Source organism: Lissotriton vulgaris, chromosome 6 (genome assembly GCF_964263255.1).
Source record: "Lissotriton vulgaris chromosome 6, aLisVul1.2, whole genome shotgun sequence".
NCBI classification, from domain to species: domain Eukaryota; kingdom Metazoa; phylum Chordata; class Amphibia; order Caudata; family Salamandridae; genus Lissotriton; species Lissotriton vulgaris.
The window spans coordinates 1,833,686,054-1,833,710,764 of record NC_141694.1 but is presented as its reverse complement, the minus strand read 5'-3'; the positions used below and the strand labels follow the sequence as shown (position 1 = coordinate 1,833,710,764).

The 24,711-nt window shown below is 45.9% G+C and overlaps 1 protein-coding gene across 4 annotated transcripts in view; it reads right to left on the bottom strand.

The window, feature by feature from the left end:
* DTNB (dystrobrevin beta) overlaps window positions 1-24,711 on the bottom strand; it is a 1,293,049-nt gene that overhangs the window by 240,382 nt on the left and 1,027,956 nt on the right. For all 4 annotated transcript variants that reach the window (XM_086928107.1, XM_086928108.1, XM_086928109.1 and 1 more), the window contains one exon: window positions 8,890-8,975. In XM_086928107.1, the coding sequence (XP_086784233.1) occupies window positions 8,890-8,975 (86 nt within the window). The remainder of the gene's footprint in view (window positions 1-8,889; window positions 8,976-24,711) is intronic.

Below are 24,711 nucleotides of genomic sequence, written 5' to 3'. Positions count from 1 at the left end.
CTTTCCCTTTTGTGTATCAATGATTACTGCTCCAGGAAGGCGGATGACCGAAACGTGCAGAGATCTCACACTTAATGATATCCTTGTTTTGGACAATCCTGCTTGGAGTTTGCATCATTGCTTCCCAAAGCCCCCGTCCTAGTCTTTCCCTCTGCCAAAATGCAAAGTTAGAGGCCTTTGTAAAGAAAAAGTTTGTTTACATGTGGGAGGATGTAAGAATGAAGCTTTCTGTGGCCTTGGACTGCTGCAGCTAGACATATTCATGACAAGATCTCGGTGAAACTTATCAATCACAATTCTGGGAAGAAACAAATGAACAAGTTATTTGCTTTGGTAACACTCTTTCTGTTAGAGACGACCCCGCTGCAGATTCCTCACCTGTTGAATATTCCCCAAGAGTCAGACTGTATTCAGAATGTTTTCAGCAGTACCGAACGCTGACCCTGAAGTCACAATTAATTATAGGCCCATTTCTCTGCTCCCTGCCCCACTAAAGTTTTAGAGAAATTAGCCCATCAACAACTGGCCAATGGTCCAATGAGTCCAATGAGTCCAATGGTCTACTGCATGAGTCACAGTCCGGCTTCTGCCCTGGCTTCAGTACAGAATACGCACTGATTGAGATGGCTGACTCCATACGCTGGGCGGTGGATGGAGGCTCCGCAGCCATGCTGGTGCATCTAGACCTGTCAACAGCGTTTGAAACGGTGTCCCATCCCATCTTACTAGATCGCCAGGGGACGGCGCTGAATTGGATCACGTCCTACCTGCACGACCGTGAACAACAGATATCGATCCACCCTTTCCCCTCCCTCGCTACACCACTAAAATGGGGGGTGAGCCCACTTCTTTTTATGTCTACCTGATACCACTGGCGGAGCACATCGCCAAAATGGGAATCAAGGTGACATCCTACGCGGATGACACCCAGCTGTTGTTCTCTTTCAGCATCCACCTTTGACCCACTAAAAGTATGCCTTAAAAGCATCTCGGCCTGCAAGAGTTGCACCTTCTAAAAGCTTAATGCCGCCAAGATGGAGGTCTTGTTTTTTAACCAAGTTGCCCCCCCCCCCCCCCACAGCCGACTTATGGTGGCAGGCTGAACTGGGATCTGCCACCACACCTAAGGACTCAGTCAAGAACTTAGGAGCCAGGTGGGACAAAGACCTGTCCATCGATAGTCATGAACAACTGGTTTCTGTGGCCTGCTTTGGCAAAATGAAAACCATCAGAAAATGTATTGACTTCTTGCCAGAGGCAGCTCGCAAAACCGTGGTCCATGCATTAGTCACCTCCCGTCTCAATTAAGCTAATGGTCTTTACATGGGTCTGTCGATCGGCTTGATCCATAGACTCCAGATAATTAAAAATGCGGCAGCTAGACTGGTCTGCAAGGTCCCGCTCCGCCAAAGCATATCTTCTCATCTCAGACAACTTCATTGGATCCCGGTAGCCAAACGCATAGAATTAAAGGCCCTCACGTTGGCCTTCCGAGCGTATCAAGGGAGAGGGCCCAACTACCTGAGGAAGAGACTTTGTCCATACCAGCAGAACAAATCCCTTAGGTCCAACCACAAATTATACCTCCCCACCCCCCGTTTTGCAAAGGCAAGAATGGGGAGTAGGACATTCGAGGTGGGTACCACCAAGTGCTGGAACAACCTACCTGCCCATCTGCGCACAATGCATTCCGAACAGGAATTCAGAAAGGCATTGAAGACCTGGCTCTTTAGTTGCAGTGACTAGATATGCACAAACCTCTACCGTTGTTGCTGTCCGTTTATGCACTGGGACACCCCATTTGGGGTGTCTGTGTGCTTTATAAATTAATGTTATTATTAATATTACCTCAGCATATCATCAAGATGCGCGGTGCTGCTCCACACAGACGCCTCTTCGCTCTGAAAATGACCTGCAGAGTCTATATAGGTGCCATTCCTGCAAAATAATGTCAGTTGTGTCGTACTGCAGGACCGAGCAGGTAAGATGCCCCTCCAGGTGAACCGAGCTGCCCATACAGTTGTGCTTTGTGGAAATATGAAGGGACACACACATAACTACTTAGCATATGTCTAGGACAGGTACTCCATGTGTTAACTCAGTGGTAGCAGCTTTGGCATTAGTAGAGTGAGCATGCACGTCTTCCAGAAAAGGCCTTTTAACCAATGCATAGCAGATCTTAATGAAGAACACAATGCAGCAGGAGACACTTCTTTTCTGCACAGCCTTGCCTTTCTTCGCTCAAGCAAACCCCACAAACAGCGCATTGACCAGTGGGTGTTCCTTGGTACGGATCTGTATAGAAGCTCAATGCGGCAGGGAAGAAGAGAAGGATAAGCTGTATCCCCTGTGAAAGATGTGTAGAATCCACCTGTCTGAAGTTATTGCCTGCCAATCCAGGTAGATTTGTTGGATTCTGAATCCCACTAAGTGGCTACGTTCCAGTAAGGACACACTAAAGAGGTTTTGGAGATGCAAGGGGAGCGTTAAGCTGGGTGGACTGTTGACCATGGCAATGGGGGCAGTGGCTAACTCAGCCCAAAACTGCCGGGTGTCTTGTTGAAGCTGGACAGGCTGATGGTATAAGGCACCTCAGCCAAAGATGTGAAAGGAGCGATGGAACAGTTGCGGTTGGCAAAAGGAATGGAAAGGCCCAGAGAGAGAGCAGCAGCCTTGTGCTCTTTTAAACACCGTAGACTGAAATCAGCCTTGTCCCCAAACAGACTCGTACCATCAAAGGCAATGCCATCAAGAAGGACTGGACATTGCCTGAGAACCTAGTCGACTGCAGCCACACATGACGGCGCATGGCAACACTGGTGCCTATAGCCTGCATGACGTGGTTTCCAAGCCACACAAATCATTAACCTGGTTACATTAGGACCATCTTGAATAGCTTGAGTGAGATCAAGTTGATGGTCTTAAGGCACACCAGGGAAGACTTGTACCACCAAATACGAAAGGGTGTGGGAGTAGCGTCCTAACTAGAAGCTTGCGTTAACAGATCGTAGTGTCAGACTGGTGGAAGAAAAAAAAAACATTTTCTAAACATTTCCACTCGCTTAGATTTGCAGTTGTGGCAGTGGTAGGAAATGTGTAGCGATAAGAGTGGCTCATGGAGGCTTGCATCACTTTGCCTTTAGTGTGGGAGAAACACAGGGTCACCTAGAGCAGGGCGATGGCACCTGGCAATTTGACGATTGACTGGGGGCTAGAAAAAGGTTTGGGCCAAGACCCCAGTATCTGTCAGTGACTTGTTGAATGGAAGGGCCTCAGAAGGTGTCTGCCCAGGCTGGAGAACTTCTGTCAGAACATTGATTTTAACCTCTGAGGTGGGAAGCTGGACATCAAGTACTTTGGTAGCCTTGTGCATCACTATTGCGTAGGAAGTGGATTCCTCTGAGGCTGGTCCAGGGGTAGGAAGGAGACCCATAGCTCCTGTAAGTCCTTGTACCAATTATCATCCTGGTAGGGTTGAGCAGCAAAGTCATCCCTCTGGTCATTATTATTGTCTAAGTTGTTCTAAAAAGAGAATGCAGAGTGTGTGTTCTCCCTTCTGGAGGTGGTAAATTAAGTGGAGGATTTGGCGCCTTGGGCAGAATTGGGTGCAACTTTAGTCAAGGTTGGACCGGTGTCTGAGAGGACTATTGGGATCTCCTCCTCCAGAGTTGATGAAGTCGGCATCAACATAGTAGTGTCTGGGGCCGGCATACGTTATGGCGGTGGAATCAGGGTCGGGACTGGATCCAGAAGTAAGGCAAAATGCTGGAAACGGCTTATCGACCTAGCCCTACCGCCGCTCATCAGGTCGATAAGCCGTTTCCAGCATTTTACAGAGGGACACTACTGTTGCGTGTCTCCATACCGCTGCTTCCAGATGAGGCCTGTCGTAGCACCAATTTAGGTGGCCATATTTCCCTAGAAGGATTTCCCTGGGTGGACTTAGCAAGTGGCAAGTATAACTTTGAGACTTTCCACTGATCAATAGTAGATAGCACACATTCTTTCATTTTTTCACACGGTCCTGATGAATCGCCCCAGATCTCTCCTAGACAGCTTGATGGCGAGAAACATGTTGACCACTAGGGAGTAGAGTAGAGTTTCCTGTACCTAAGACAGAGAAAAGATGACCCTCCCTTTTTCATTCTAACCTAGGTATGGTACCCAATTGAATAAAGCATCACTGAGGAATCCTTAACCTAATTTTAACGCACCACATTGACATCTACACTAGACTAGGCCCCTCACCCCCACTGCACCCTTACGGCGGAACAAAAGATCTCCGAAAAAGAGCCCCTTCAAGGGTGCCCGTTGGGCATTGCAGCGCCGGCCCAACGAGGAGCAGGCTCAAATGATGAAGCATGACACCTAGCTTGCTGGGTGTGTGAGAGCCCTAGTTCCACAAGGAGGAATTCCCCTCCTCATTCCACCTGATATCAGCCCCTGTCTGTTACTAATTTTTACTCTCTCAACCAGACACACCTGGTCAGGTGGATTCGGGTGACTAGCTTGTCACCTAGGAACTGAGTACCTCTTCTTTGGTTTACTTTACATATTTAGAGCAAGAGGTCTTTAAAACTAAAGGTATTCCTGAAGATAAGTTGTCTAGGTCACCTTTTCCTCTTTAGTTAACAAGTAAATAAAGTATGCTCCCTTGTTTTACAGCTTCCTGAATGTACCTGCTCTGTCAAGTGAGCAGCAGCCCACTGCTGCTGTTCACCAGTGGGCCACAGTTAGAGTCAGGAGAGCTGCAGGTGCCCCCTGGGCCGTACTTTGAGTATCCCTCTTCTAGAGCATCTTTGTCGACTCCAGGAACGAACACTGGATCAGGATCGAACTTTGGCTGCGGACTGCGACGTGGAGCGGTTTTGGTGAAGTGGGTTTTTATTCTTGGCAATGTAAAGCTTCACCTAGTGTCCCTGATGGCGTTTGGCTTTATTGATGCAAAGTCACAACGGGGCTTTGAAATGTGGCATGACTCTAAACACCACAGGCATACTTGTTGGGGATTTGTCACAGACATTTGTTTGAGACATTCCCTACAGGACCTAAAACCTGTAGTTTTCAGGGGTCACACCCCTTGCACACTGAAGAAAAATATTTGAGGTATGACAGGAAGGGAGCCACAGGATCAGCATCTGGAGGCGCTGACAGAAAGGAAGTGCTGTCAGCATGCAGGGGTGGCACCTATATGGGCTCTGCACACATTCCTGGAGAGGAGTGGCATCTGTTCGGAACCGCATGGCGCCACCTGATAGCGAGCTGAGGAACCGCCGTAAAGTTTCCAGATCCAATTTGACACCTGAGGAATATTCAAAAAGTAGGAACATGCGGCTAGAAGTCTGTAGCAGAAGTTAATTTCCTTCATCAGACTTCGGTCAAGTTGATGCAATTGTGTTGCTCTCTAATAAAACCTACTAACAAAGTCTCATAGGCAATCTAGTTTGTCTCAGGTTCTGTATACATTGACAAAGCAAAATTAATAAAATGCCTAGGCTTACAGGGCTTTGGAATCTTAGTCATGTATCTAAGCACACTGGGCTACATACACTCTGGCATAAGAGGCAGCATGTAAATAATGCCTTTCACTGCTTGGGAACAGCAGAGAGCCAGGCTTCGGGGTCTTCACGTTTGCCTGATAGGTTTCTCAAAGAAGTTATATTAAAGTCACAAGAAGTGACCAGGCAAATTAATAATGCTTCTTTGTCATCCGGCAGTGCACCCAGTAAAATGCGCCTGCGTTGTGCCTCTTCTAAATAAAAATATACTCTTGAAGCACCCCAAGTTGGTTATCACAACTTCCTTTCATTGTCCAACTGCATGAATGCATTGCTTTCAGTCAGCTATCCAAGCCTGTGGTCCAAAAGCAGACACTGCACTCTTGGCAGGCTGGTTCTCGGCTGGGCGATAGCACTGAAACTGGAGTGACGGCTGCTCTGAATGAACTTATCTGAAGTGCTGGTGAAGACGTGCGGGCTGTAGTGACACTATGAGATGTGTCACCAGCGTCTGACATGGTGCACTCCACAATGCTACTTAAGAGTGTAGCAAGCGCTGGAAGGAGTAGCACACATAGCACTAGACTGCTTAGATAGGTTTTTAGGTGACAGAACTTTTATTGTACAATTGAATAATTATGCGTCAGGCCGCAAACCTACTGTTTACGGCACCCCAAAGGACTCTGGTGTCACCACTACTTTTAAACGTATATGCATCCCCACTCGCATCAATCACACAGGATTATGGTTTAACATTTTTCATGTATGCGGAGGAAAAATGCCAACTCCAGCACTATGTGTAAAAAAAAACACCTTGGAGTCAAATTCGATGCCCAGCTGACCTTGTGGGAATAAATGAAAGAAGAGTTGGACCTGCTGGTTTCAACTGAAACTACTGCGTAAACTCATGCATCTCTCTGGTTCTACCAAAGAGCGCAGATTATTGACCCGCGAGGGGACTTCTGGGAATCCTTATATGTCGACTTACCAGCCAAGGAGATTCAACAACCTTTTGTTAGTATGGAGCATTGTTACTAGGTTGGCCTGCTACCTGCGTAAACATCAGACGCTTTCTACAGCAACAACTGCGCGCCACCAGCTATAGGTGAGCCAGAGAAGGACGGTGAAAGCTCTCTGCCTCCTACAGAGGATGCTGCACTCAGCTCTGAAAAAACCACTTAGCACAAAGTTCACACACTCCATGCCAACCAAAATCGAAGATCAATCAATGTTTTGTTACTGACTATTCCAAAATCCCAGCGGGTGGCATTGGGTGCACGGTCATCCTCAGGGAGGCCTCTCAAACGTGGAAGGCCCTGCCAATCACCATGAAAGTAAAACTGCTGCTCCTTTTTAGAAAAACCTTGAAAACCTTTTTGTTTGTTCCCTCTCACTCTGGGGGTTTGGGTTTGACTTCAGATTCTTTGCTGGGGTTTTCAGCTTCAAAATACCCACGTGTCATCGAGCGCTCTGCAAAACCAAAGAAATACATTTAGAAAGATCTGAGGCTGTCCCTGGACATATGACACTACACTGAATGTTGAGTCATAGCCAGAGACCTGGAAAATACCAAAGTAATACTCGGGCCCGATGTAGGTGGCCAATACCGGTCGGAAACGGCCGAATTCGGCCGTTTCCGACCAGTATTTGGTCTTTTGAGATGTGGGGGACCTTTTATTGTCCGATTCGGTATTTTACCAATTCGGTAAAATTACAGAACCGGAAAAATACAGAATCGATAAGTTTACCGATTTTTAAAATTCGGGATGTAGGTGGGACTACTTTCAGTCCCACAGGCCCTTCAGATTCGGTAGTTTAACACCCAATCCAATTGGGTGTTAAAATACCGAATCCAGGTGTGCATGCACGTGTGTGCATGCACACCTATGCCATGTGACAGACAGACATGCCCTTAGGGCATGTCTGTGTGCCACATGGCACACAAGCCAGTATTGGGGGTGCTAGAGGGTGTCAAAGTGACACCCCCTGCACCCTTGCTGGAATCGGTATTTACCGATTCGGTAAATACCGAATCGGTAATGCCCATTGATTCCTATGGGCTTCAAGGCCCATAGAAATCAATGGGGGATACCGAATCGGTATTTACAGAATCGGTAAATACCGAATCTTACAGATTCGGTATTTACCGAATCTGAAATACCTACATCTCCCCCCCTCTAATTTACCACTTCATAAATACCGAATCGGTATGATTCGGTATTTATGAAGTGGTAAATATAGATTTACCTACATCGGGCCCTCAGTGCGGTAAATACCTCACGGAGCGAGAATTCCTCCGACCGGTGGAATTACATTCTGAATTGATGCTGCTCGACGGGTCTCACCTGCCGGGTAAGTACCCGGGGAGAATTTTAAAGGAGGGTGGGAAGGGGCAGTGCCGTTTTTATTACACAACTCGTAATCTGATGCCTGTGCAAAAAAAGGAATCGGAATTGAAGGCCCACTCGTGGTCAGGGCCTTTGACGGTTCAATGTCAGTAAGCTCTGACACATCCATTTGTTCAGAGGAAAAAAGTTATTAGCATAAAAAACAGGTCGATGCTTGTCGGTGCTAAAGCATGAATCTGCGAAATGATTTGCAAAGGTCAGGTGAAGCGAAATTATTATTAGAAGGCATTTTATGTAAAATTATAAAAGAAAACATTAAAGCCTTTAATAGCAGGTCTCTTTTAAGAAGCAGGGAAGGAATACATTATACTTTCTGTAGCTAAGCATTGTCACTGTGGCCGAGAAAGACATTTTATAGCAAGAAGTGAATACGTCGCTTTTCCACTCTTACTGAAATCAGCAATTGGAAAATGAAGTGTCGAGTGCGTAATGAATACATGGAAGGTAAACACAATTAATGAACGAGGCGATGAATATACACAAGGGAAAAAACACAAGCCATGGCATAGGAAATAGGCCTGGATTACATTTTAAGTAAAACTCAGAAAAGGCCGCTACAGAGAAAAAACAAGAAAGGAGGAAAAAAAATGATTGCCTTGTGTATATAAAACAAATAATTAAATGTATGATGCCGGAGTGTACTTTTGAGATGTAAATTAGTTCCCCATGAATTTGCAATGAAAGTTCTTCACACATTCACGCGAGGTGAGAGTAATATTTGTCTGGGTGGAGCCAAGACTAATGACTTTGCAAATGGTAACAATAGCTCTTGCTGGGAGGACTAGAGAGCTCGTGTATGGCACAGGAGAGACTGGAGGAAAACTCATTCAACATGACCAAGGGGCAGATGAAAATGGATAACTTGCCTAACCAGAGGGAGTGGTGACAGACGTCAACAGGCCACAAATCCCCTCTGCTACAAGCCATTAACCTGGAATTCGTTATTTTGCAGTAAAACATTGACCAGTAGGTTGGAAATGTACCTGTTCTTATTTTCCAGCTCTGCTATCAGCTGCCTTTGCTGTTTGTTCACGTCAAAGTTGAAACTCAGGTCAGTGGGGGGGCGGGGCTAGTGAAAAAAAAACAGAAAACATAAAATTCTCAAAGTTGGCAATTCATTTATATTAACATTAAATGTAGGTTTAACGTTTGTCATGGTACTGCAGCAGGACTTTAACCAGTAACCAAGCCTCTTACCTGTTAGACTTGTTAATAAAGGTGGGTAGCTTTTATGTCTTGAAAACTATTTACACTGCATCGTTACACCGAAGATTTGTGAAATCAACTTTTAGGTTGAATCCGTTTATTAATCAACCTGACGATGGACTGCAACAAGCAGGAACAACTCCGCAATATCACTTATCAGTAACTGCATCAATTTGTGAAAATGCATTTAACATGCATTACTGAACTATGAAACAAAACCTGGTGCAGTTAGTGACAACATTTATTTCACCGCTGACAGAAAAATGGGGCCTACAAACCAGTAGAAATCCCAAACTGTTCTCCAGAGAGGACCTTTGGAAGAGCCGGCCTAGGGCCTCTTGAAGCTTTCCATCCATCAAGGCATCGCACCCGACCATGCTGAAACCATATAAAGCAACAGTCACTCAGAGTTCATAGCCACTCCCTCCGCTGGGAGAAAACGTAATGTTTGTATCTGTAGAGCGCAACATTCATCCCAAGGGACATCAAGGCGCTAGAATAGAGGAAAACCTCTATAGAAGGAGTTTGGTTCCCCCGGGTATTCCACTTCCAGCTTCACGGAAAAGCCCACCAAAATTCCAGCCTCCTTGTAAACCGTTAATTCTTCACTGCGAACAGTTCTCTTACTTGTCAGGGTACTGGGGTGCAAGCATGGTGAAAAACACTCTATCCAAGGCTCCCTTGTACTTCTCATTTCTCTCAGAACTTACCTCCATTCTTGCGATTGGAGTATCAATTTCACTCTTCTTCATTTCAGCTTTCAGGTTTGTTATCCCACCAAATTATCTTAGGGTCGGTACTCACGGTTTGCTAAGGTGGGACCATGTTCTGGCTGCAACTCGAACAGATCTCAAATTGTTGTCACCGTTCATCTTACCAAGGAAATAATCCACAGTAACCTGCAGGAGTGTGGGGGTACCTCCCAGGACTTGGAGGAGCACCACCCCATGGTTGCCTATAAGGTCCATCTTCACGATGTCTATAGCAGCATGTGGTCTGAATGCAGACTGATCTACCACCGCCGTTCTGATATTGGACCCGCAAATCTCCAGCCCAATGACTGTCGGCGCTGCTGCCTCCAGACTCTTCTCCACTATTGTCCACGAGACAGCGAGGCACACCAACCTGTGTTGCGCCAACATCTCAGTTCCCTCAATGTTCATGGTTTCCTCAGCTAAGTGTGCAGGGATATTGTTAATGCACCATGGAAACGTCGTATTACTATCCATGAGGGATGAATCTTCAGGATCGTCTGCATCGCAGTGTTCTGCTTTCAAATAGTTGTAGAGAAGCATGGTATGAAAAAGGCCTCCTGCTGAAAAATTATTTACTGTCAAGGTCTCTCTTTTTACCCTTCTCAAGTTAGAGGGACCTATAAGGGCACCTTAATCTGCAGAAAATGTCTGGATTTATGTCTCCAAGAAGCACTGTGGTCAGGGCTCGGCCCCATCATAGACCAACTTGAACGGTCTCTGGTGATCAGGAAGTGCAGTAGGACACGCCTCTCTCAAAAGAGCAGGCCTGGATGGATACCCCTTGGAGATTTCTCCTTCCCAGAATATCAGACAGGAATAGCCAAGATCACACAGAGTCAGGAGCGGGGCACTGGCCAGTGCGCCACTACCAGCACAGTTCAGTCCCGTGGTAACATGCTCACTGCAGGTGGTTCGAGAACGACAGGATGGAGGACAGTGCAGGGCAGGTTGCAGGAGTCGGACGGTGATTCGGCCACAATGGAGACCCGCTGAGCAGCGCCTCTTATTAATTTCTCCCGTTTACGAAACCAGTCCGGCAGGCGTAGGGCCACTCCGAGGACTACAACAACAGCTTGGCGAAAGACGATCCCTATCGGAGCCCAGGAACTTGTTGACCACCTTGTGTGCTCCAGCTGACTGGAGCCGCTTGAAACTCTTTAAAGTGTTTTTGGCGCCTGCAGCGCCGCACCCCTGGCTAAATAGACTATAGAAGAACCAGAGTAGAGCGCGCCTTCTTCACATGTCTCTGCAGTGGATCAACGGCCTAGGTGGAGGAAACTGGGAGCTGTTGAAGACACCAAGAGGAACAAATGTGATCCAGCCCAAGTTTTTATTCAGATTGGGTCATTCTGCAATGGGGCACTGAGAAATGAGACAGTCTATACCAAGCAGCGGAAACTGCATCAAGTATATTTCGGATGTTTCTCAGGTGCCACACTAGACCCAGAAATTATTTTTCATAGCGGTCCACTTGTGTGCCATTAGGTGGTGTCGTGCAGGTCCACGGTGGCTGTACACCACCTCAAAAGTCACAGAGGGGAATTGCATATAAATAGCACCCTTGCACGCTGATGTCCGTATCTCATCTGTACTCTTCCCTCGCTCTCAGACGAGAGGCAACAGTCCCAACTTGGGACTTTTTGAGCTATTAAAAGAAGTTGTCACTCTACAGAATAGGGAGGTGGGAAGGCAGAGAGAAATCGGTGGTTAGATAAGAGTTTCCACCCGAAGGATCATTCCAAAGACAAATAACTTATTCTTCGGATGGATAGATCTCACCAAAGATTCCTCACATTGGAATAGGTACCAAAGCCGTACCTGCTCGAGGTAGAGGGCCTGTCAATTGGGCTTAGACCAAAACGTCTTGCAGGACTGATTGGGCGAAATGTCTTTTCCGCTGAACCTAGCTGTCAAGGCAGGAGTTAATCAAAAATGTATGCACTGGCACCCGTGTTGCAGACTTTCAGATCTCAAGAAACTACATTCCATGTCCCAGGGAAGTGAAAAGAGCCTTATCCCAGGAAGAATGTATCCTCAGACCTTCAGGGGGTGGTTTATTGGCCAGTGGGTCATGTATCAATAGGATCCTCTTCTGCACAGCCCAACTTTCCTTTGCTACAGAGAACCCCACAAAAGATGCTGATTTTCGAATTGTTGTCCCTTGGTACGGTCAATGTAAAAGCCTATAGCTCTTTTGGAGTCGAACAGATGGATTCTCTACTTTTCTTTTGAGTGGTGACGGGAAAAAAAGAATGCTGGGAGAGTGATCGATCCTTTCCCCACGATGAAATAGAGAAACGCGAGCTGACGAGTATATGTGCTGTCGCCGAAATTGAGAAACCAAAGGAGTCAGGCCCTTAAGGACAGGTGGGTAGGCTGGACCCTATCTGAATAAGCAAAAACACGAAAAGTGCCTAGCCACCTACATTTACATCCACACTTGAGGAATGTCGAAGACGCTAGCTGTCAAGTTCGACAAGGTACTTTTATTTATACCAGTTATTTCATAATTGATCAAAGTTTTTCAAAGACAGTTATTAAAGGCGTACAAAAACAAATATCTATATCACGTATTTACACCAAAATTGTTGCAATTGTATCTACACAAATGTGTTCTGAACTTGACACATAAACAGTCATGAAGAAGGTCAAAGGACAAATCTAGTACAAACAGACACAAATTTATACATGTGCAAAAGAGACAGTGATTCTATACAAATGTGATAAATGAATGAAGCATCAATAAAGAATGAAAAAAGAAAGAAAAAGATGGAGTCAAGTCAATTTATGACTGTTATTGCCACCAGCAATTGCTGGTATAAAGGATTAGATCGCAGTTACTCCTTTTTTTGTGTCATCATTTTTTATTGGAGTTCAAAGACACAAGCCGACGCGTTTCGAATCCAGGCAATGATTTCCTGGAGTCTCATCAGGGCGCTGTCAATCTGTCTGTGGGGGGAAAAGGAATTTCAATCTTTCAAACTCTGGGCTCGCCTCACTTCTAAGTGACACTCAGAACAAATAGTAAACCTACCAAAGTTTAAGAAGAAGTAAATTCGTGGGACAGAGGTCTGACACGCAGGGTCTAATCGTGCTGAAGCCTTCTTTTTTATATGTTAACTTCTTGTAGTGCAACCAAGGAGATGGATGGGAGGGGCGGGGGCCACCTAAACATGAATAAAGCAATAAGAAAAACTTCCCTAGTTTAGCCATTGTAAAAACGGAATTAATGTATATTGTGAATGAAGCTAACGACTGCCGCCGTCTGCTGCCGCCGTCTTGGCGTTGTGTGACTAACGGGTATCACACAGACTTTGGGGCGTGAGCGCTGGAAGGACAGAGGGGATGTGTAAGTACGATTTCTTGACTGAACACAAAGTTCTAACAGGGGGTTTATTCATGTGACGACATACCTTTTGATAGCGCCTATAGATAATTAGTACTTCTTATTTTCTTCCGTTCGCGTTGCAATTCACCATTTCTCAAGGGGCGTGAAAGCATCCGCTGTGGAGACAACGGAACGAATTAGCTTCAAGGTTTTGAAAGCCATCAGTGTGTCTTAACGGACTCCTGAGGCGGAAGCCGGGAGAAATTGATCGCATTTTAAAAATTTGCACTTCGTCACCAATTGTATTTACCTGTAATCACTCTGCTCCCTGGGCACCTCCCCCCCTCTGCAGACTTGCTGGTACATCCCTGCGCAGCTCCTGACAACGCTGCCGCGGGTTGGAAAAAAGGTACAGCCGCCATTACACAGCTGCCTCGCTGACCTATAGGCCACGCCCACTACCGGGAGGCCACGCCCCTCCCGGCACTACAAAGATGTGCATTTGTAGGACGCGCAGCGGGTGCGCCGGCAGCGCGCCGAAGGCGCGCCAAAGGTAAGCCCGTCTGCGACCGGCCGGGACTAGGGGCTATACCCCCTACTGGTCCCACTCAAACTCTGTCCACACCGATTCGCTACTCGCGCAGCGAGCTACTAGCCTTGCACAAAGTCAATACGGTCACAAAACCACATCTCTGTACCCAAACTGGCCCAGGCTTATCTTATGGACCCATCTCCTGCCTCGCCTGTCGCTGGTCCAGCATGAGTCAAACCCCAACAGACAACCACACAATCCCTGAAAAAAACCACCTTGCGTTGAACTGTCTATATTTTAACGCCAGATCCCTACCTAAAGATGCCCTGGACATCTGGGATCTACTCATATCTAAGACCCCAGACCTGGTTTTCATCACCGAAACCTGGTTATCTGAGACCAGTGCGCCAGACCTAGCAAACGCCCTCCCCCCCAACTACAAAATCATTACACAAGATAGACCTGGTAAAAGAGGAGGCGGGGTTGCTGTGATATTCAGGGACTACCTAACATGCCTTGCTGAACCAATAACTGCCCAAGTTGAACATCAGACCCTACCATTCAAAGTACTTTTCGAGGGCCTCACTATCATAGCTGGTGCTGTCATATGGATACTTCATTACATATATTGCGTTAAGTTAGCATGAGTGCATTACATGTTTAAACAGCCTTTTTTCCTTCGGCTTCAGTTTTGCACACGACACATACTTGTTGTTGTCGCCTTCACCCTAGAAGCGGTGAGGTGGTTTATTTGAGAATAATATGTTATTTCTATGCTATCAGCTTTGCCTGGTACACTTGGTACAACTGTCTGCACACTGAGAGCTGCACACTCTAAAATTAACCTAACACAAGGTTGCTGGGAGGCTTGATCCTCGCACCACATTAGACATAACACAAATAATGTTGATGCCAACATTTTGGGCTCTACGCGGGTTTAAGATAGAGTTACACGGAATGAACGTAGACACTTGGTGCTGCGCATGAAGAGAGCTGGTAGCTGTTGATGTGAACTGCTCCTACTGACATTGAGAGGTATGGGGCCGCCCTGCTAAAGCCCGAATGAGACCTTCTTAGATATAAAATAATATGCTAGATAGGGTGCGCGAAATATAGGTGATATAGATTTCTATAGATTTTGCATTATAACATGCTATCACCTTTTGCTTACTATGGATTAGTGACTATGCTGCTGACTCTGATTTTTATAATCTGCATTTTGGTATTATACAAGATACTGCGTTTGAGAACTTTGCATTGAATAATAAATATTTCAAACTTGCACTTGTGTTCTTTGACTCTCAGTTTTGGTTTGAAATGATTATATAACGAAAGAGTGTTCATGTGTTCCACGATTCCTGAGGTATTCTAAAGATCATGTTCTGGTTTGTCTAAGACATGCATCATTCCATAATGATCCATGAGACACTGTAGCTAGCTAGGTAAGGGGATTTCTGACACTGAGATGAGTTTTGGATCATCCTAACTCACTGAGGTTCTAGATCTCTATGCACAGTTCTGTGAGAGAACGGAAACCATGCTACATGGCGCCCATGGTATTGGTTGGCCGTATTTCATGACACTCGAGTAGTATATCATTCAAACCTTAACACCTTCATTCCCGTTTCCGGTAAACGGTGGTGTCGGAAAAACCTACCTATTTTTGAAATAGGTCTTTTCAAGCTTGAATTTTTCTATAAACGGTTTCTTTGACTTACTACCCAGTTGTGCTACAAACTGTTCTTTGTCTCTTTACACTTCCTGTGCTAACATGGCCGTGGAAATTGCGCAGCATAGCCGAGTCGCGGTTCGCGACCACTTGCGGGCATATAATGTACCTGCGGAAGGCTTGGCTGTGGTTCTAGTGGTGAGTGCGGAACATGCGTACCCGTACGAATTGTTTTATTCCTGGGTGACATTTCCGGAAATGGACGCTAATTCGGGTGTCTATCATTCATACACTGCCTCGGCTGTACCGGCGGCTTATGCTCCGTACAGGGCACTGGAAGTACCTATCGATGCTTGGCAGCACGGAGTTTGGTTTGGTGGCGTCCTACCCCATTCTTTAACGGCTCCGAGGTTAGGTCCCTTATCCATTCCGGGCACAAATTGGCCCGCTTTGGGTGGATTTACTCCTCATCCTAATCGCACCACTTGTAGTGTAGCTGACCTGCGGCGTCTTCATGAGGTCGCGGTTGGAGTGATTAGAGCGCTTGTTCATTACATTGGTCGTAATATTCATGGCGCAGCCCCCGCAGGTGCGCAGCTTCGGGCAGAACAGGCTGGTTTGAAAATCAGTCCTGTCTTGGTGAATTCCGTTATGGGCAGAAAGCCAGACAATAAGGATGATTTTCCTTACTGGCTTGCCGAGAAATTCGACCAGCTGGAGGCTGTGTTTCCTAATACGACTCCGAGTGAAAAACACCGGATTCTTACGCTTAGTTTACCGAAAGATTTAGCCCCGGAACTTGCTGACTGTGAGACATGGGGTAAGACTTTTGCAGCGGTTTACTCGAGGTGCTTTGGCACACCGTCAGTGTCGAACCTGTCTGCGATCCTCAAACGTGTTCAAGATGATCACGGACCTGAGTCGGCGGTTGAGTTGGGTATGCGCCTGAACGGTTCATTTGAGACAGTTTGCGGTATTATCCTTGCCAATGTAAAAGGGGATGCTGTGAACTTTCAGGTGGCCAATGGTCTGGCGTTAATTCCCGATGCCGAGAAACCCCGTCAGCTGGCAAGAATTATTGTGGCGGCTTATAAAACGGTTGGCCGCAATTCTAAGGGTGCAAAGGTTTTTCTTGAAAAAGAAAAGAAGCAGCCCCAGGGACAGTCTTCGGAAACAGGTGGACAGCCCAAGTCCAAAAAACAAAATTGGCCTAAAAAGCAGAATCAGGGTAAGCAACAACAACAACAGACACAGGTTTCGAGTCCGGCGCCTTCACAACCTGCGCAGTCAGAGCGAGTTTATGAATTGCGCGATCGCGCTACGATTAAATCGCCTGAGAGGTATCAGGCTTCTGACCAACGCTCTCCTCGTTCCTTTCAGGACTCATCGGCTCCGTCAAACGGTGGTGGAGGGGGCGGCAGGGGCAGGGGTGGCCAGCAAGGACGTGGCCAGCCCCGCACGCGAAGTGAAGGGGATCAGCGGGACGGCTCTACGCCAAAGAGACCGCAGTTTGCCAAGAAGAAAGTCGCAGCCTTAACGGCGCATCGATATGCCCCAGATAGTGAGAACGCGGCTTCGGAATCTGACGTGGGCTCTGACCTTGCTGGACAGCGCGGCGGAGATTACCATAGTGAGAGAGGCCCTCCGTCCACTGTTGAAGGTGACAGCGACTGAGACTTTTATTGTGATTGAAACAGCAGATACGCATGTTGCTCCCCCTGAAAGACTTTTTGAAATTGTCCTGTTAATTGAAGGTGACATGCAGCGAACTGTAAAAGGGGTATTTTGGGAGAATCTTTCGGATACGTATGACATTTTGCTTTCGGAGGCTGACTGGCCCCCACCTTTTGTTCTCGCAGCTCCGCGAGGGGAGGAGGTAATCCTCCCCAGTTTCGCGCACACTGTGCCGAGAGTGGAAGCGCTGCATTTTGCAGAAGAGTGGGCTCTGGCGCTTGCGCCGGCTGTGTACCGGAATCAGTGTGGCTGGGATAAATTGTCCCCTAGCCATGAGATTCCGTTACGGTCACAGCCGCAGCCACAACCCCAGTATCCCATACGGCGTGAAGCTAAAGCTTCGGTCGCGGCTATCCTTGAACAATTGGAATATCAAGGTGTAATTGAAACGTGTGTGTCACCGATGAATAATCCCCTTTTTACTGTGAACAAGCCGGACGGTTCATATCGTCTGGTTTTGGATTACCGGCATTTGAACTCGCATTGCCGTAACTGAGCGTAAACGGTTCAAAACCACGCTTGACATTTCCAATGGTTTTTATGCACATAGATTAGATGGTCTAAGTTCCCAATGGACCAGTTTTACATGCGGCGGCGTACAAAAAATGTTTAAACGACTCCCAATGGGATATAAAAATAGTCCTGGGGTGTTTTCCGCCCGCATAGTCTCTCTTTTGGAGAGTTTCGATCCAGTTGCATGTTCGTATGTGGATGACATTTATCTCACAGACGACGAACTTTGGGTGCATCTGTGTCGTGTAAACAGCATAATTTGTAACTTTGCAGACATGGGTTACAAGTTTAACTTTGCAAAATCACACATTGCGGAGTACACAGTGTTGTTTCTAGGTTATGAACTTAACCATGAAGGAAAGGGATTGGCTCCTCACTTCCTGGAGAAGTGCGCGCAGTTGCGCTCTCCGACAACGCTGAAAAAATTACAGTCTTTACTGGGTTTTTTAAATTTCGGGAGGACATACATTCCGGAATATGCCCAGCGTATCAAGCCTTTATATGCCTTGGTACAACCATCTTTTTCCAAATCATGCTGGCTGCCTGAGCATTCAGCCATTCTGCAGTCCTTGCAGGCTGATTTGCTCACTTCTGACTACTTACAGACCCGTGATAACCAGACCAACCTGGTGATAAGAATTATCCCTGGGACGGTGGGTTTCACGTACCTGACTTTTAATGAGGGGGATACTGTACCTATTGCTTACAAGTCACACTTGTACACTTCGGCTGAATTGCGATTTTCCACTGTGGAGAAAGTTTTAACGGCAGTGCAGATGGCAATTCTTAAAGAACGTGCCCTGTCGCAGGGAAAGCGCATGTTGGTTGTTACCCCGTGTCCGGCCTTGGAGGCGGTCACGAAAGCCAGTGTACCAAATTCTAAAGCTTTGCACCCTCGGTGGATTCAGTGGGCTACATCCTTGACATCTCAGGATGTCACGTTTATTTTTGACGCCGCTTTACGGTCGCAGGAGTATTTACAGTATGAATTTGTTCATCCTGCTCCTTTAGCAATGCGACCGTTGGAGGATTTCCACTGTATCATTTACACGGATGGTTTGGCGCAGGTTGCGCATGGCTCTAAACATGCCTACGTTTCCGCTTGCGCCATTGTGGTCGGTGCCATGGTGAACGATGAGTTCAAGTCCAGCGTCGTGCACACGCAGACGCTTGGGGACTGCACCGCACAATTAGCTGAGCTGCGTGCTCTAATGCTTGCATTGGAGTACGCTGATCCTTGTGTGACGACTTTAATCGTAAGTGATTCTTACTACTGTGTCCAGTCTTACAATGAGAACTTGTTCTTTTGGATTCAGAATGATTTTCGTGATTCCAAAGGTAGCACAATAAAACATAAAATGATCTGGGTCCAAGTGGCGGAACTTAAAGAGAAACTGCCGCTCGTGTTTGTGATTCATACTCTCGGCCACCAGCGCGTGGGAGTCCACGCTGTTGGCAACTCGCTTGCTGATGAAGCAGCGAAGTCAGCGGTATCAAAATACTTAGTTGCAGCAGTCACAAGGTCCAAAAGCAAAATAGATGATGACATCTTGGCGGCTGTTGCTGCCACGGCGAAGGGAGGTAAATATCCTGCGGGGTTCCCTTCGAAGTACACATACCACTTAAGTCCCGATAAGGTTCCTTATGTGAAAATTCCTGAAGTTGGAGAGCGTTTAGTTCCCAACTCGGATCGCAGAGCTTCTCTGATTACAGCGGCTCATGAAGGTGTGGCGTCTGCGCATGCGGGCGTCTCAGCCACTGTATCTCAGCTACAACAGAGGTTCTGGTGGCGGGGACTGTACAAACAGACGCGCGATTATGTCCTTATGTGTGACATTTGTCAGCAGATTAAGCCTTCTACTGCTGCGCGTCCGCCTCAGACACAGTTGTGCATCTCTAATAAACCGCTTGGTTGCGTTTATTTGGATCACTGCGGTCCTTTTTCTTCTGATACTGCGTATAAATACATCTTAGTAGCAGTTGACTCATGCACACGCTTTGTATGGGTATGGCCGCATCGAAGCGCTGATTCGCGAACTGTCATTAAGGATTTGCGTGTCTTTGTGGGAATCTTTGCTTGTGGTACTTTCCATTCGGACCAGGATCCGGCTTTCGCCTCTAAGGCATATAAGGATGCTATGGTTTCGTTGGGAGTACAGGTGAAGTTTTCAAGTCCCTACAGGCCTGAGGGCAATTCTGTAGTAGAGAGAATGAACCGCGACTTAAAGCAATCTTTGACAGCCCGTGTTATAGGCACTGGTAGAAACTGGCTGACCCACCTCTATGGCGTGCAGCGTGCGCTTAATAATCTCCCTAGAAGGTCTCTGGGTGGGCGGACCCCATACGAAATGCTCTTTGGTATCAAGATGTACGTCCCTGACCTTGATGGTGCAGACTGCCAGGCCCAGGCCGCGGCCTTTGACGTAGATGAACATTGCAATGTTTTACAGGATCTACAAAAGACCAGAGACAGTCTTGCAAAGGAACACTTGCCCTCCACATCGGATGATGCGTTGCAGATCCCGGTAGTTGGCTGGCTACCCCAAGTTGGAGAACTGGTTCGAGAGAAGATCGATAACAAGAAAGAGTTTGGTCCCTCATATCGACCGCCGGTTCGAGTCCTTGGAGTGAAGGGCACAAGAACAGTCATTTTACCACCACTTCCAGGTCGTAAAGAAAACAGATTTATTTCTATTGACAATGTCAAGACACACAGGGTGGCCGATTCTTCATAGCATGACACCGGCTGCATCCTGTCCTTCCATGGTGAGGAACTCTGTGCTGGCTATTACATCTGGTACAGATCAGGAGGTGTCCCTCGAGATGCCTGCTTTATCCAGTCCTTTATTAAATACTATTCCTCTTGCTAACATTGATGAGCTGACCTATGCAGATCCTGCTGATTTATCTATGTCCGATCTACATGCCCGTTTGGCTAACCAGTCCAGATTCTCTTTTGACTCTGATTCGGAACTTTCAAAGAAACCATCGACTATTGCAAAATATGCCACGTTGTTTAAAAAACATTTTCTAATTCCACCTTGGACATACGTTTGGCTGATACTATTTTCATTTTATCTTTTTATGTCAATTGGTTTTGTGTTTTATTTTTTCCGCTTGATCGATGGCCATTATGTGATAGAAAGAACAGGAATTCGGTACCTTAATGGAACATTGGCCCCTCTTTCCTCCTCTCATTCAGCACAAAGACTAAAGAGAGACTTAAAAACAGTAGAAATTACTGCTTGGCCTGTCCTTGATGGGATTGTGTGGGATGCGGTTAGGTTTCAGATACATGGCCCCACAGAAGTTATTAATGTTCCTAATGTGCTTAGAGTAAACATGGGAGATGTGATTAAGCAAGATATACGTTCTGATGACTGGGATCTTTAGGCTGTAGAAGCATTGTTCTCTGATTTGAAATATTATTCGGCCTTTGATGCTGAGGATTTGTACTTAGATTCTGTCAATTATGGTGATTTGTTTTGTTATCAACATTATGGAAATCATTTCTTACACAAGACAAGTTCCAGGAGCGTTCCTGTGAATTACACTCAGTGGGAACATTGCCCTACTCCTTTACAGGGGAGCTCAAGTACATTTCTGGGAAAATACTCTTACTTTACAGATTTTAATCATTCAAATCCTGAGTCGTTTTATTTTAAAGTGAACCAGAAATTCATGCCCAAAGTTAGGCTAACTGACACAAAATTGTTGTATTCAAAGTCCTTTCTAGAAAGGTTATCTGTGGATGGCTATGAGTTATGGAAGGATACTGTTGACCTTAAATCGGTTTGGGGTACCAAAGATTGGCAGGTACGAGGCACTGAGGCTTTGCATCGTGCATGTCTCATCCCGAATCACATGTTGTTTTTAAATTCAACTATTTCCCAAACAACATGTTTTGGATTGGCTACATCTAAAAAATTAAATACCCCTGCTATCCCTGACTTGGAAGAATATTCAGGTTGGAGTAATTACACTACATTATCCATCAGTGGGATACAAACACTTTTACAGAATTCCTCTTTTAATATTTCCCATTTTGATCCAGAGGGGTGGCTTTTGTGGCAAAAAAGCTCTGATGCTTGCCAACGTCGTTTTTTGGGTTTGTCTGAAGGTTTTACACACATCAGGCCGGATCCCAGGTTTGAAACGGATCACACTGTTACTACTTATTCAGTAGGCAAATTGTGTCAGAACTGGTTACAACATTCCACTTTGGCTGCAGTTAAACTGCATCTGTCCCAGTTGAATGAAAATATTGACCTAAATGATTTTATAAAAGGCCCAGCTAGGGGTAGATCTAAACGCTTTCTTTATGCTATATACAATGAGATTTGGAAATTTTCACAAGTTGAGGCAGCTAAACGCCTGAGAGCTATTGATCAAGCAAATTTGGAAAAGGTGCTTGCAGTGGTCGATAACAGTATTAACATGCTTTCTTCCAGAATTTACACATTGGATAATATTGTTTCTTCTGTTGTTGATATTGTACATGATGAAGTGTCCACGTTATACCATGGTCAAAATCAATTGCGTTCTGTAATGCAGTTTGCCTGGACTCTACAGACAATTAAGGCTGGTCGAGTTCCCTGGACCTCATTGAACGTTTCATCCCTTTTCGCCCCTTTTAATCTTACTGAAAAACAGCGCATGCTTTCAATGCGTGATGCATCATTTTCTATGTTACATATTGAGAAGCTAGAATCCTTGCCTTTTTCTGTTGCTGAAACCACTACTGCCACGTGGCTTATTCATGGTTTAATTACATTACCATTTCCTTTATATAAATTTACTAACTGTATGCGGTATATTGCTATAGGACGATATGAACCACTAGGCAATGCATTCCTACATGAGGCATGGTCATTACCATACACATACAGATGTCTGAAGGATGGGAAAGAAGTGAATCTTAATGGTGAGGAATGCACACAGTCACCTGACCATTCATTAATATGCAGACACATTCAGTTACACGGTTCTTGTAATCAGGACCGCCCAAATTTAGCATGTGTTTTAAAAGGCACGCCAGTTCCAGCAGTGGTTCCCACATTTACATTATTAGCTAATGGTAGTTATTTGCTTTTAAACAACGAATTATGTTGTGGTTTATTAATTGGTGTGGCATATGTGGTAACTGTATCAGAGCGTGTAGTGTGCTGCAAGAATGTTCTATACCCACCCACGCATGGTTCTTCAGATGTCTCCATCTGGCCACGGATTCCAACCTTGGAAGCAAAATTCAATGGTTTAAGCAGAATAAGGGCCCTTTTGTCTCAAAAACAAGTGACCCTGAGTTCGGCCCGGGAAACTTATGTCCTTCACATAGCCAACACCCGCACAGAGGTGCAGGCGCTTTTAAATACTGATTTGCCGTTTCATTTCTGCGAGCTGGTACACCAGATATTTAATGCTTCTTCAACGACTGGGCTGGCACATTTTTTCAAGTTAGTCAGCAGTGGCCTCGTGACTACGTTTGAAAAGGTTTTTGGTATCATTCCCACGTTTTTCCACACTATTTTTTCGAGTTTGTTTGGTGGACTACCTGTGTTACTGGCTGTAGCCGCAGGCATTCTGTTGGTGTTTTTCTTCATAAAACATGGATGCCCATCCTGCGCAAGACGCCGTTCAACGCCTCCTGACACTGTGCCGTAATCGGATGCTCAATTACTATGGAACATTGCCGCTTGCAGCATTAAGCACGGCCTATAGATTGTCATTTCGGTTCACCGACTTCACGTGTGTCCAACCTGTGTTTCACTGCCTGAGCTGCGAGTTCGATTGGGCCATTGATTTGTGCCTATGCTTGAGGACTGCTCCTGACGTCGATTTTGATCAGCTAATGCGTCCCGTGGTGGCTCATGAGTTGATCTGTTCTGGCGAGAGAGTTATGGCCTTGGCAGCAATAAATGGAGTTCTGGGCCAATGGGAGATCTCTGCAGCGGCGGATGCCTTTCTGACACACAGCGATCTGGTGAACCCACCGAGTTGTCCTCTGACGTTACAGGAGGATCCGATGCTGGAGGAGCACGTATGTTCTTTCCCATTGCTAAATTGGATTGCAGAACTGTTTTCGGATGATGGCAGTGATTTCATGCTGGAGGCTGTTGCAACTTTCTTTGCATATACTTTCCAATCGTGAGATGCCTGGGAGGAATGCTTTGTGGTGAAATATGACTTTCCCCTCGCTGAATTGGAGGGATGGACTACGTTCAGCTGATGGAGAGTATAGTCACGTGATGTCGCTGAGGATAACGTCAACATGGCACATGACTTTGGATATCGGATAAGTGCCTTAAAAATTTTTTTTTTCTCTTACAGACATTTGGATTGATGCGGCCTGGTCCTACATTTCATAATTTTGAGACCTGGCGAATAACTTTTGGTTCGAAAGTTTTGTTTTTATTTTTAGACTTGAGGCCACTGTAGGCATTCGTACATATTCATTCATACATATTTTTTAGCTTATTTTAGCTCAAGATTATTGAACTTTGCTTTCAATCTTTGTATCTGATATAGTATTGCCTTTTCCCTTATGTTTGACGGTGCTCGGACCAATGGGGGGGTGTCATATGGATACTTCATTACATATATTGCGTTAAGTTAGCATGAGTGCATTACATGTTTAAACAGCCTTTTTTCCTTCGGCTTCAGTTTTGCACACGACACATACTTGTTGTTGTCGCCTTCACCCTAGAAGCGGTGAGGTGGTTTATTTGAGAATAATATGTTATTTCTATGCTATCAGCTTTGCCTGGTACACTTGGTACAACTGTCTGCACACTGAGAGCTGCACACTCTAAAATTAACCTAACACAAGGTTGCTGGGAGGCTTGATCCTCGCACCACATTAGACATAACACAAATAATGGTGATGCCAACATTTTGGGCTCTACGCGGGTTTAAGATAGAGTTACACGGAATGAACGTAGACACTTGGTGCTGCGCATGAAGAGAGCTGGTAGCTGTTGATGTGAACTGCTCCTACTGACATTGAGAGGTATGGGGCCGCCCTGCTAAAGCCCGAATGAGACCTTCTTAGATATAAAATAATATGCTAAA